The sequence below is a fragment of the Pteronotus mesoamericanus genome, unplaced genomic scaffold, assembly GCF_021234165.1.
Source record: "Pteronotus mesoamericanus isolate MK-2021 breed Mesoamerican mustached bat unplaced genomic scaffold, CSHL_Meso_final contig_20, whole genome shotgun sequence".
Lineage (NCBI taxonomy): Eukaryota > Metazoa > Chordata > Mammalia > Chiroptera > Mormoopidae > Pteronotus > Pteronotus mesoamericanus.
This window is the reverse complement of record NW_026555085.1, coordinates 43,843,086-43,856,038: the sequence shown is the minus strand read 5'-3', so window position 1 is coordinate 43,856,038 and position 12,953 is coordinate 43,843,086. Positions and strand designations below refer to the sequence as shown.

Genomic DNA, 12,953 nt, shown 5'->3' with positions numbered 1-12,953 from the left:
AATTCTGCTCTAACATATTCCCCTTTTTTGTTTTTAATTTATTTTATTTATTTATTTTTAGAGGGGGGGAGGAAGGGAGAAAGAGAAAGAGAGAAACATCAATGTGTGGTTGCCTTTCGTGTGCCCCCTACCGGATACCTCGCCTGTAACCCAGGCATGTGCCCTAACTGGGAATCAAACCGGCGACCCTTTGGTTCACAGGCTGGCACTCAGTCCACTGAGCCACACCAGCCAGGGCTGTTTTTCATTTATCTAAGCAAATATTTATTGAGCATGCTCCAAATAGCAGTGGTGACGTGAAGCATTAGATAGAAAGATATCCCACTGTAAGGAGTTCTTAACACAATCTTTTGTGTGGCATTTGGCTGCCTCTTTATTTAGAGTTAAAAATAGCCCCTTAGATAAATAATAGCCACTATACAACTTAAGGATGAGGCTGTAAGTACTATTGTATTTTTAAGCATTAATCACAAGAAAAGTTATCTGGTCATCCCATTTTTCTTTTTTTTTTTTTTTTACTTTTCTATGACTCTTGCACTTTCTTCTAATTTTGAAAATTTCACTGTTAATAATGAAAATTACAAAAGGAGCATAAAAATACTCATAAAAATATTAGATCATTATTATTCAATTCTTCAGTTTTTGTTTTTTGTTTTTTGGGGTTTTTTTAGAATTTATGTATCAATTGGTGGGAGGAGGAGAAAGTTAATAGGGAAGGAAGAGTGAACAGTGACATCAAGTGTTCTATTTTTGGATGACTAGGTGAACGAGTGACGTCCTTAGCTAAACTAGGAAATACTGGTAGTAAAACAAGTTTTGTTGGGGAATATAATAAAGTCATGTGGGGATGTATATGTTAGATGTGATTTACTTACCAAACAATCTAAATGTATTTATTCAGAAAAAAATAAGAACAAAAGACAGATGTGAACATCATGAGCATTATGTGTAATAGAGGCAGCTAAGGGTTTTGATGATGTTTGGCATAAATAAATAAATGAGAAGTTTAAAAAAGAAGGCTAAAGAAGGAGCCCTGCGGTGAGCCATTTTACCATGAGAGATGGAGAAGTAGCCACCAGGGTAGTGAGAAGAACAAGAAGGGATGCAGAACAAGGACTGTCCAGGAAAAGGACAGTGTCAGATGTCTCACATTGTTGAAGAGAACTAAAGATGACTGTATTTGGCCATTACGAAATTGTTTTTCATCATAGCAGCTTTAGCAGGATGTTGGAACACACTGAACTGCAAAGTTAGAGGAGTCGAATTTTAGTTGAAGAAAGGCAGACTACTGCGTGGCGGCACAGAGAAGCTGAGAGAGGTAGTGGTAAGGGAGAAACAGAATCCTTGAGATGATTGTATCAGTTTGGAAAATTTGGGAGTAGTTTTATCCAATGCAGAGGGTCTGATTAAGGGCAGTGGGAAGAGAGGAAAGTAACCGATGGAGTCAGTACAGTTACCACACCAAGACACATCTCAGCTTGCTGGAAAGAGTTATTGAACCTGCTGATTTCACAGTGGTAGGCCATACCTGCATATTACCTAGCCTTGTGTTTAACTCCATCTTTATAATGTCATCATTGTCCTACAGCTTTGTTCACCATTCCTAACAGAGTAAGGAATGATATTGGTTGTTTATATGTCTCATGTATTTGTATGATTATACTGGAGAGTACATTTATTTTAACAGGTGTTTCTCATGGACAAAGCAGTAGTGACATTGACGCTCTTCATCAGGCTTATTGTCATGTAGCCCATTCCTTGGGAGATACTGATGAACAAAGAATTGAGAACACTGTCATGGAAAATACCAAGAGCCCAGTGAAAGGTCATCCTCAAGAAAATGAAGACTCCTCCAAAAACATCTCTACTACAGAATCTGGTAAAAGCTTATTTTAGACTCTCTGAACAGTTTCCAATTTAGTGTGATTTAGATACAATTTGCTGTAGTGATTATTTCTCAGTCTCTAAACTTATTTAAAGGGTTTGTTCAAATAAAATCTGGAAATCAGTGGTTTAACTATAAACTTAGAGCTGAACATAGGATAAAATTTCAATTTCTTTTCTAATATGCTCTGACCAAATTAAGAAATTACTTGTGTTTTTATATTTTTAAATCTTTTCCATGTATATATAACAAAGTTATTTTTTAAATAGAGAACAGTATTTTGGGATCAACTAAATACATACTTAGCAAATAAAATATGTGTGTAGATATACCCATACACATGTATTTGAGATATATATATATATGTATGTATATATTTCAAATATAACTATCAAAAGAGGTTGTCTTGGTATAAGCAATTTTACAGTGGGAAATTGGATTAATTGTATGTGCCATTTTGTTAACTATGTCAATCAGAGAAAATGTAATTTTGTTGGTATGACACATAAAATTAACCAAGTGACATACATTTTTTGTTTCTATTTTAACTCCCCCTCGCCCTCCTTAGATCTGCCCACAGTAGAGGAGCTGATGAAACCTATCAGAATAGATTCTTTTGGGATCAGTGGTTTGGATTTACACCCTGTCAGGTATGAGCATTTTGAAATGGATTGTACAATTTTTTTTCTTGTCTGTTTATTGTTCTGTCACTGAAAACATCTAGAATCATTTGTTCTACATAATTCTTAGTGAATGATTAATGTAGTTATGTATGCTTACCTATGAGTCACTGCTCTCCTCTTTTTAAATGAGTTTTTTAGAATTAGTTTTTACTCAGTTCATCAAACTTCTAGTGCTAAATTTTTTTTTAAAAAAGGATGCTACTAAAAAAGTTAATGCCATTAAGTTGTCTTAAAGCTTTTTACTGAAAAATATAATTTCTTCAGCTTTCAATAGCTCAGGGGCAGTTGATTTGAATGAAGACATGAAACATGAATTTTATTCTGTACATGAGTCATAGACTTGCTTGTTTATGAACCAGTTAGTTTTGTCCTTGGTCACGGACTGGCCATCATCTCACGGGATGAGTTCTTCGGGCCCAAGAGAAATGGGCTTTGTGAAAGTGCTCCAGCTCCAGCAGAGTTTAGTTGAAGCTTGTGGGACCTCACTGTCATTCACCACCGCACAGAATATCATATCATCATAACCTCATCATAAAACAACTTTTTATTTGTGTATCACTTAGAGAATCACATCCATTATCTTATATGTTTTTTCTAACAAGGACAGTCATCCTTAGTCTCCATCATTCGAGTGATGAAACTACTGTAAACTCACTTAAGTGGTGAAGCTCTCCCAAGAACTAGTGATGATGTTGATAACAGCTAACATTTTTTGTTAAGATTTTACTTCTTTATTCCTAGAGAAGGGGAAGGGAGGGGAAAAAAAGAGGAAGAGCCATCGATGTGTGAGAGAAACATTGATCAGTTGCCTCTCACACACACCCTGCAACCCAAGCATGTGCCCTGACCAGAAATTGAACCAGTAACCCTTAGCTTTGTAGGTCAGCACTCAGCCAACTGAGCCACACTGGTCAGGGCAACAACTAACATTTTTATCACATGCTTACTGTGAGCCAAGAACTATGCAAAGTGGAAGGCAGGGGAAGAGAGTGAGAGAGGCATCAATGTTAGAGAGAAACATCAGTTGGCTGCCGCCTTATATGCGTCCTGACGGGATCAAACCCACATCCTGGGTATGTGCCCTGACTGGAATCAAACCCACAATCTTTTGGTCTATGGCGCAACACTCCCAACTAATCGAGCCACCCTGGCCAGAGCACTGTGCAAAGTTCGTTACGTACAATACTTTATTTAATCCTACAGCAACTCCATGAAGTATATTCTGTTATTATCTTCATTTCATAGACAGGAAAACTGAGTCTTAAAGAGGTTAAATAAATGGCCCAAAATCATATGACTATGACCAGGGTACACAGGACGTCCGTGTGCTTAACCACTTATATTGTCAGATCTTTGGTTCCTAAGAAATATGTCTGTGAAAAAGCTGTCATCCATTGATATACTATTCATTCATTCATTTAAGTTTTCAATAAACACATTTTGAGCCCCTTCTTTTATTACATCCTTGTCATGGAAATCTACTTGCAGTGATTTTGTGGTCTTGTTTCTGTATTATACTAAAGCAAAAATGATATAGTGAGGTTTACACTAAAACCTGTCTCCTTGCATCCTCAGTCTGGTATTCTTCCACGGATCTGCAATGCTAGTTACTATTTTTAAAGGGTAGATTGTGCTTACTCGCCATTGCTGTTTGGGGATATGTTAGAGTTACTGAAGACATTTTCTCTGTCTTGTGTCTTTGCTGGCATACATGGAACCATTTTTTTAATGTGAATTCTAAAACATAGATGATTACATCTGTGTTTAAAAGATGGAATCAAGTATACTTACACTAAAAGCCTAACAAAAATTATAGAAATGTCAGTAGTTTAAACCTTAGTACACATATCCAAAAATTCTTTAGGAAACTGTAGGGTAAATAATCCTAGCTACTGTAACAGAAAATCCTTGACATTTTTGTAGCTTAATATCATCTGAATTTGTTTCTTGCTCACATCATAATTTCATATGTGTTAGTGGGGTTAGGGTGGGACTCTCCTACACACAGTCATGTAGAGACTCAGGGTTTTTTGGTCATAAACATGTGGTTTTAAGGTTGTCATGGCCTCATCCAACCAAGTTGATAAGGAAAGAAAAGGCTGGTTTAGGGTACTTTTTTTTAACTGCCTCAACATAAAAGGATACACTGCTTTAGCTCACATTCTATTGATAAAAACCATAGTATATCTAGCTAACAAAACCCAAGAGGGCTGGAAAATGTGGTTTGCTTTTGTTCCCAGAAAGAAAAATGACTTTGATAGGCATCTAGCTGGTCTCAACCAGAATATACCCGTCTGATAGCCAGATTCCCATTTTACTCGTCATACACACACCCTCTCATCACCTCCCCAAAGCAAACAGCTCAGAGTCCCATTAGGGTCTGTATCCATCTCAAAGACCAGGATTTCCAGGTGAAGTGCAGTCCTTTCCATCAGGTTTGAATGGGGCTCCTGATTGTCTAATAATCAGTGATTTTAAAAGGCAAATTATAGACCACCTCAGTCCTGCCATTGTAATATATAATGGTGGAACTGCAACAAGTGCTCCCATTCAGGAAGCAAAATACAGTAATAATCAGTAATGCACCTTGAAATCTTCTGGAAAGGCCTTTGAAAGACTGCCCTGCCCCCCCCCCCCCCCCGCATACATACACATACACACCATTGCAGATAGGGATTTTCCTGAATTAGGCCATTGTTCTGCTCTTAAGAAGGAGCTGCTGTATTAATATGTTGTTCCACATAGCCCCTGGTTTCACTCCTTGGAGAATTTTTCTAGTGTTTCATCACCCTTGGGCACACACTAGGGTGGGTTTTGCAAGGCAGGTGTACCCATCTTGGAGTATGCACTCCTTTCTCAGTTCACTTCGTGCCTGCAGATGGTTTTAAGTTTCCCAAACAGTCACTGGCCTTTTTAGCCTTTTTTTTTTTTTTAATAAGGTTGTAGTTTCTTTGCATTAGAGTTCCTTCAGAAAGTTTAGGCTTCTGATATTTTTGATTCTAGTCAGTTCTAGGTACCAGTACTGCACAAAGTTCTTTGCCAGATGAAAGTTTTAAATCTTTACTTCCTTGTCCCTCTGTTTTTCTTTTCTTTTTTTTTTTCTTCTTAATTTAATTGCAGCTGCCTGGATATTATTGGGAATAATAACCTCATGTATGAAGATGGTACCTTTTAATATAATCTTTGCCCAGGGACTGAATTCATTTTTTCAGCTAAGAGGTCTCATGAAATACTTTCTTATAGCATTTTTCAATGCCAAGTCTTACTGTTTGAGTCTAGACACGGAGAGAAGCCAGGAGGTCCTGAGTTTCTAGACTCTCTTTCGTTTGATTTCTTCTTACGAACATGCACGTTCTGTCTTGAGCCCATCTCTTTCTTAAAATATCTTGTCAAAGTAGCCAACAGTAGCTGGCACTTAGAGACTCCCTGTTTTCTCTGGCCACTTTTTTTAGTACCCTGATTCAATAGGCATGCGATTGGCCTTATAAACTGTTGTAGGTGGCAATTTTACAAATGTTTTGCCACTGCAAAACCTGAGTTGCCACTTCTCCAGCCTCTGTTATCAGTGTCCTTGCCTCCCAAAACCTAACCACAAAGCCAATGACACATTTTAGGTTCCTGTCATGATGGCACTCACATTCTGAGGCAAGAACTAGTAAAATGACCTCATCTGGGTACAAGGGGAAAGGAAATGTAGTTTAGTTCATAGACACAAAAAAGTAGGAAACAGTTTTGATGAACATCTAGCTAAATTCTGCTAACATGAAGAATTAAAACTATTATATTTTCAGATAATTCCTTCTACTTTAGAAGAGGCTTCTAACAGTTACTGAGAAGTTCATCTACCTTATATGAAAATGATAGTCTCTTAAATTTCCTTTAATCTTATTTTATCATAACAATTAAATGACTTAATTGACCATGATTAAGTTGTTTGAAAATAACAATATCCCCATAATATGCTGATCTTTAACCATATTTAGAACATTTCTAGGGACAATTTCCATATTTTAAAAATCTAATGGTCTTAAATATTAGATTACATTTAAGTGTTTTAAACCACAGAAGTGATTTTATTTAAAAATCCTTGTGATTTTTTTTACTTTAAAATTTTTTCCTAGACTGTGGTGAAATTTATGCTTTTTAATATTTCTGTTCTATGCCTCATTGGCATAAATTATGATTACATCTTTAGTTTCTTCTAGAAATGTATAACATGCTTTTTCTGCCACAAATGCATGTTGACCTTATAAGGTAGTATGAATAAAAGAGATATTATAAAAAAATTCACCTAGAAATTCATATTTTATTTTTTCTTATACAAAAGCAATCTTGGTCTTGTTTGGTTTGGCTTTCCTTTGAAGGTAGGTCTCAATCATTCATTTAATCCCTTATACTGTATTAAAATTTTGAAATTCAAAATAATTATATGATACATGTTAATATACTTTATTAACCAGAATTATAAATAATGTATTTAACATTAATGACCTAATTTGAATAGTTACAAGTAATATTATATAATGTGCATATATGTTGATAAAACTGATATTTGAGGAGTCATGGAAGGTTTATTCTCTGTGTCCTGTTTTGTTTTATAGCTGTAAGAAACGGGCTGATAGTAAAGAAAATGAAATTTTAAGACCTTTACCCCTTGAGATGAAGCCAAATGTTGTCTCTCAAGAACCACAAAATGTGAGCCAATTTTTTGATGAAAATGAAGTGAATGTGGTTTTACAAAAGACAGCAAGTGAAAGTGTAGATAATAGCTGTCCAAGAGTAAATACTACAGAAGAATATATAGATAAAATGTACCTCGATATTTTGAAGAAAAAACTATCTGTTGATCCTTCAGTATTACCTCAGGATGACAAAATAAAGAAAGTAAGTGTTTATAACTTAAATTTGACATATTGATAAATGATAATATGTAGTCATATAGGTACCATGATATGTAGGTACTTCTTAGACTTGTGGGATTGATTACTTGCTATCCTCCACACAGATCCTAGATATTTGTAAGCAGTACTTGTTTCAACACCCTGCGGTCCCCAAATTCAAAAATACCTCCATGGCGTTAGCTTTTTCCTTTATCTAAAAAATGTTACTTATTTATTTAATTTAATTAATTTATGTAAAAATGTCCTTTCCCAAGGACATTTTTTCATTGCCTGTAGAGAGGGAGGGAAGGAGAGAGGGAGGGAGGGAAGGAGGGAGGGAGGGAGGGAAGGGAAGGAGGGAGGGAGGGAGGGAAGGAGGGACAGGTGGAGCAAGTGAAACATCAGTTGGTTGCCTTCTACACCACCTGACCGGCAATCAAACCCACAACCTAGGTATGCGCCCCAACCAGGAAATGAACCTGTGACCATTGGGTCCATGGGATCACACTCAACCAATTGAGCCACACTGGCCAGGGTGGCATTCGCTTTCTTTTAGAAGACATCCTTTACATTTCCTTTTTTTAGTAACCATAGTCCACAATTTGAATAAGAAATTCATAAGAAAATAAAGTTTATTCATCATTCCAGTGCTGTTCATTCAATCTTTCTAGTAATTTGTGTTCTGTAAAAGTAAGTTGGCGTTTCATATAAATGCTATTAGAAACTATTGATAACTTGAATTTCACTGTTTCTTTTTCCTCTCTTCTTGGTCTATTCTGATTTATAGTTTATGATCCCAATATTTTATTTTTATTTCACAATTTTGAGTTATGTGTTTATCCTAAATGATTTCCAGTTCTTTGTGCAATAAGGCAGGGTATTCGTTTTTTTTATCTTGAGAAATTTAGAGGAAAAAGAAAATCAGATTTTATGTCATTTCGAAATGTTTTTCCTATCCTTTTCCATGTTCATTCTCATAATTCACACACATACTGCTTTCTGGCAGGCTTATTTTGTTACAATATTTTGCTTTTTTGTTCCTGACTTTGAAGACGTGTTTCAAAATACTAAAATTCTGATGAATTAGACTTAGAGAACTTTAATATAGTGGTCTGCCTTTAGCAAACTACATTATTTAGTAATCACTATGATTTTGCCACCTGTTAAATTTTCATTACCACTGTAGTTGAACTTCACTTAAGTACTAAAGAGTTTATACTATAAACTCTTTATTGTGTGCAGACTTTTAGATCTCAACTCAGTTCTGGAGAAGGGGCTGTAATTGGTAAACCGGTACCATACAAGAAGGCCAGAAGTGCACCTCCTTTACCTAAAAGAAAACCCCAGAATGGACTATATGCATCAGTTAGGAGCTCAGGCTATGGAAAACCCAGTTCACCATTCAAGACATTTTCTACTATTGAAAAGAAAACTTCGAAAGACATGAACAGCAAAAACTTGAGATCCATTCCCACCTCAAATCAAGCCAGGAAAAAAGGTAATGATCATATACTCTTTTCATAATAGAATTCTGTGTATATACATTTGACTCTTGAACATGGGTTTGACCTTCACAGACCCACTTACATGCATATATTTTTTTTCAGTATATACTGCAAATGTATTTTTTTCTCATGATTTTCTTAATATTTTCTTCTTTATAGCTTACTTTATTGTAAGAATACTGTACGTCAGCAGTCCATACCTCGTTGGCACCAGGGACAGGTTTCATGGAAATTTTTCCATGGATCCAGGGTGAGGGATAGTTTTGTAACCTGCCACCAGATGCAGCGTAATTGTCACTTGCCACTCACTGATAGGGTTTAGATATGAGTCTGCAAGCAATTGATTTATTAAGGTTCTGTGCAGTCAGACCTCTCTGCTAAAGATAATCTGTATTTACAGCCACGCTCCCCAGTGCTAGCACCATTGACTCAGCTCCACCTCAGATCACCAGGCATTAGATTCTCTTAAGGAGTGTGCAACCTAGATCCCTGACATGCGCAGTTCACAGTAGGGTTCGCACTCCTGTGAAAATCTAATGCTGTTCCTGATCTGACAGAGGGGGAGCTCAGGCAGTAATGCCAGCGATGGCGAGCAGCTATAAATGCAGATGAATCTTCACCGGCTCACCTGCTGCTCACCACCTGCTATGCGACTTAGTTACTAACAGGCCACAGACCAGTGGCATTTCATAGCCTGGTGGTTGGGGACTCCTGCAGTACATAATACATGTAACATATAAAATATGTGTTAATTGAGTGTTTATATTATCAGTAAGGCTTCCAGTCAACAGTAGGCTATTGGTACTTAAGTTTTGGGGGGGTCAAATTATATGTGGATTTTTTTTTAAGATTTTATTTATTTTTAGAGAGGGGAAGGGAGAGGGAGAGACAGTATGTGGTTGCCTCTCACATGCCCCCTGCTGAGGACCCGGCTCGCAACCCAGGCATGTACCCTAGACTGGGAATTGAACAGGCAACCCTTTCATTTACAGGTTGGCACTCAGTTCACTGAGCCACACCAGCCAGGGCTATATGTGGATTTTCGACTGCATCGGGGTTGGGGGAAGGTTGGCACCCTCAACTCCTGTATTGTTCAAGGGTCACTTGTAGTGTATTATTTTACTTTCCTTATTCTCTGCTTTCCCTGTTTCCTTCTATCCTTCTATGAACTTTCTTTATTTATAGAAAATTACTAACATTAGGATACATATTCTGTTTCTAAAAGATTCAGTTTCTAGTAGGTATTTCATCATTACATTTAGGTTTTCCTGAATGAGACCCAGAAAATATGGAAAGTGAATATAAGATAAAAGTCAAACCTCTCCTCATCTGGTTGACTCTGTAATAAATTCAGAATGCAAATGGCAATCTACAAATAAAGGGTGATAGATTATCTAGACATTAGTTCAACATAGACTTGGAGAAGCAGGATGTTTCATTGATCACATATTGCATAGTTTTATACATCGCTGTGCCTCTGTTATTTCCTAATGGAGTCCTTCATATTGACAGTTAAAAAGGGTAATTTTCAACTTGGACCCCATGCAGCAATTAAAAGAAATAGGAATGTTCAAGTCAGACCAACATTTCTGCTGCTTTTAGACTCCAGTTGAGGAAGGAGAGCAATGATAGAGCCAGAAGCATTTTGTCCTTTTCTTTGTGGTTAAATTGAATAGGTGACCAGTTTCATCACTTGTTATATGGTGATGGTTGTCAGAGAACTATCCTCATTGGAAAACTCATTTCTAGCTTAAAGTATCTTCCCTTGCCTTTCCCTACAACTATACATTTCAGGACCACTTTGACTATACAGGCACACCTCACTTTATTGAGTTTTGCTTTATTGCGCTTCACAGAAGTTATGTTTTTTAAAAATGGAAGGCAAGACCCTCCACCAGCAAAAAGATTTTGACTAGCTTTATTTTAATACTTGCTTTATTATGGTGGTATGGTGGTCTGGAGAAGAATCCGCAACATCTTTTAAATGTTTTAAATTCTTTAGGCATTAAAGACTCTTTTCTTCTGTCTATGTGAGGTTTTTTGGTTTTTTTGTTTGTTTGTTTGTTTGTTTTTTTTGCAGCAACCTGTGCATGTAAGATGGAAAGGCTAAGACTGATCTGTGTCAGGGTAAAGGATAACAGCAGTAGAGGCTGGTTGTTTTGGAGAGACAGGACTGTGATTCTGTTGGATTAATATAAGCATCCTTTTCTCCTGTCCTTAACCTTGAAACCTGTAATCCTCTAAGAAAGCTTTTGTGTTCTCTTTTGGCTTACTTTTGTATGGAACATTTGCTTGTGATGTTGTCATCTACTCAGTTATTAATAATTAACCACTTATCTATTAATATTAAAAAAGACACTTGGAATGTTTATCAAATTTTAGAATCATCAAGAAGAGTATGAAAAATTTTCATTCATGTTTTAGGAGTATTCATTTTGAACTCTGGAAGCAAGAAAATGAAATTTTGTTTTTAATATTATTTACTCTGTTGTATTTAAGATAAAATTACCCCCAATATTTTTAAAGTTTACTTTGTCCATATTTATTCATAGATAAATTTTTTTTAGCACCTACCTTGGTCCAGGCACTGGTAGATATATCAGTAAACTAAATAAGCAGAGAAACCTCCCCTCCCCATTCTGTGGAACTTTTCATCTGGTGAGGAGAGAAAAAGACATTTAACAATAAACACAACAATTAAGTAAATGATGTTTTATCCTAAGGAAAAGAAAAAGAGCAGGCGTGTCAGTGGTGGAGAGAGGCAGGTCACAGTTTTAAACAGGACAGACTAGGTCTCCTTCAGAAAGAGTTATTTCAATGACTTGTAGGAGGTAAAGGAATTGGTCATGTGGATAATTGGGTATCGCATATTCCAGAAAGATGAAACAGCAAGTGAAAAAGTCCTAAAGTAGGGACGACTGCCTGTATGTTCAAGGAAGAGCATAGAAGTCCCATATGGCCAGGGCAGAGTGAGCAAAGAGGGTAGTAGGAGATGAGACCAGAGAGTCAAAGGGGCAAGCATATATGTAGGTTTTCCTAGGGCATTTTAAAGACTTAGGCTTTTAATCTGAGTGAAAAGGTGAGCCACTGAAAAGTTTGAGGCAAGGGAGTGACCTGTCTGACTTACCCTTTAGACAGATTTCTCTGGCTGCTGTGTCATAGACCATATACATGTATACGCATACCATAGAGGGCAGAGGAAGAAGCACAGAGACCGGTAAGGAGGTTCTAGAAGTGCAGGCTAAAAGTAATGGGGCTTGAACCAGCACGGTGGCAGAGGAGGTACTGAGAAGTGGTTGGATAAGGATACATTTAGAAGATGGAACCAAAAATCTGAAAGATTGGTTTTGGGTTATTAAAGAGGAGTCATGGATGACGCCAAAATTTTTGGCTTAAGAAACTGTAAGAATAGAGTTACTATCCAACTGGGCTGAGGAAGCAAAGGCAACGTAGATTTCAGGGTGGAGAGATCAGGAATCTAGTTGCTGATCTGTTCCATATGCAAGTGGAGATAAACGAGGAGGCAGTTAGATATAAAAGTCTGGAGTTCTAGAGGGAGGCGTGGACTGTACATATCATTTGGGAGATGATGTTACAAACTAATATTTTTTGAGCCATGGTTTTTTAAGCCATGAGACTGATGAAACTTACCAAGAGAGTAAGCATAGCTGGAGAAAAAGCAACCAAGGCCTGAGGCTGGGGCATGCTAATGGTAGGAGGTCAGGGAGCAGAGGAGTAACTACGAAGAATGCAGTAAGGTTGGAAGAAACCTGAGTATGTGGGACCCAAATGAAGAAAGTGTATGAAGGAGAATTGATCTGCTCTATTAGTTGCTGCTGGGAGATAAAGATGAGGACTGACAACTAAGCTTTGGGTTTAGCAAGAAGGAGGTCATCAGTAAGCTGGGCAGGCATTTTCCATGGATATGTGGCTGTAAAATGCAAATTGAATGGGAGTGGATATAGAATTATATATTTCAAATTATAGAGAACCCTGGAAA

The 12,953-nt window shown here is 37.0% G+C and overlaps 1 protein-coding gene across 1 annotated transcript in view; it reads left to right on the top strand.

Moving 5' to 3' along the window:
• Positions 1-12,953, top strand: part of CEP162 (centrosomal protein 162) — a 73,500-nt gene that overhangs the window by 20,666 nt on the left and 39,881 nt on the right. Inside the window, exons 10-13 of the mRNA XM_054569673.1 lie at positions 1,688-1,879; positions 2,454-2,535; positions 7,170-7,452; positions 8,691-8,946. Of these exons, the coding sequence (XP_054425648.1) occupies positions 1,688-1,879; positions 2,454-2,535; positions 7,170-7,452; positions 8,691-8,946 (813 nt within the window). The remainder of the gene's footprint in view (positions 1-1,687; positions 1,880-2,453; positions 2,536-7,169; positions 7,453-8,690; positions 8,947-12,953) is intronic.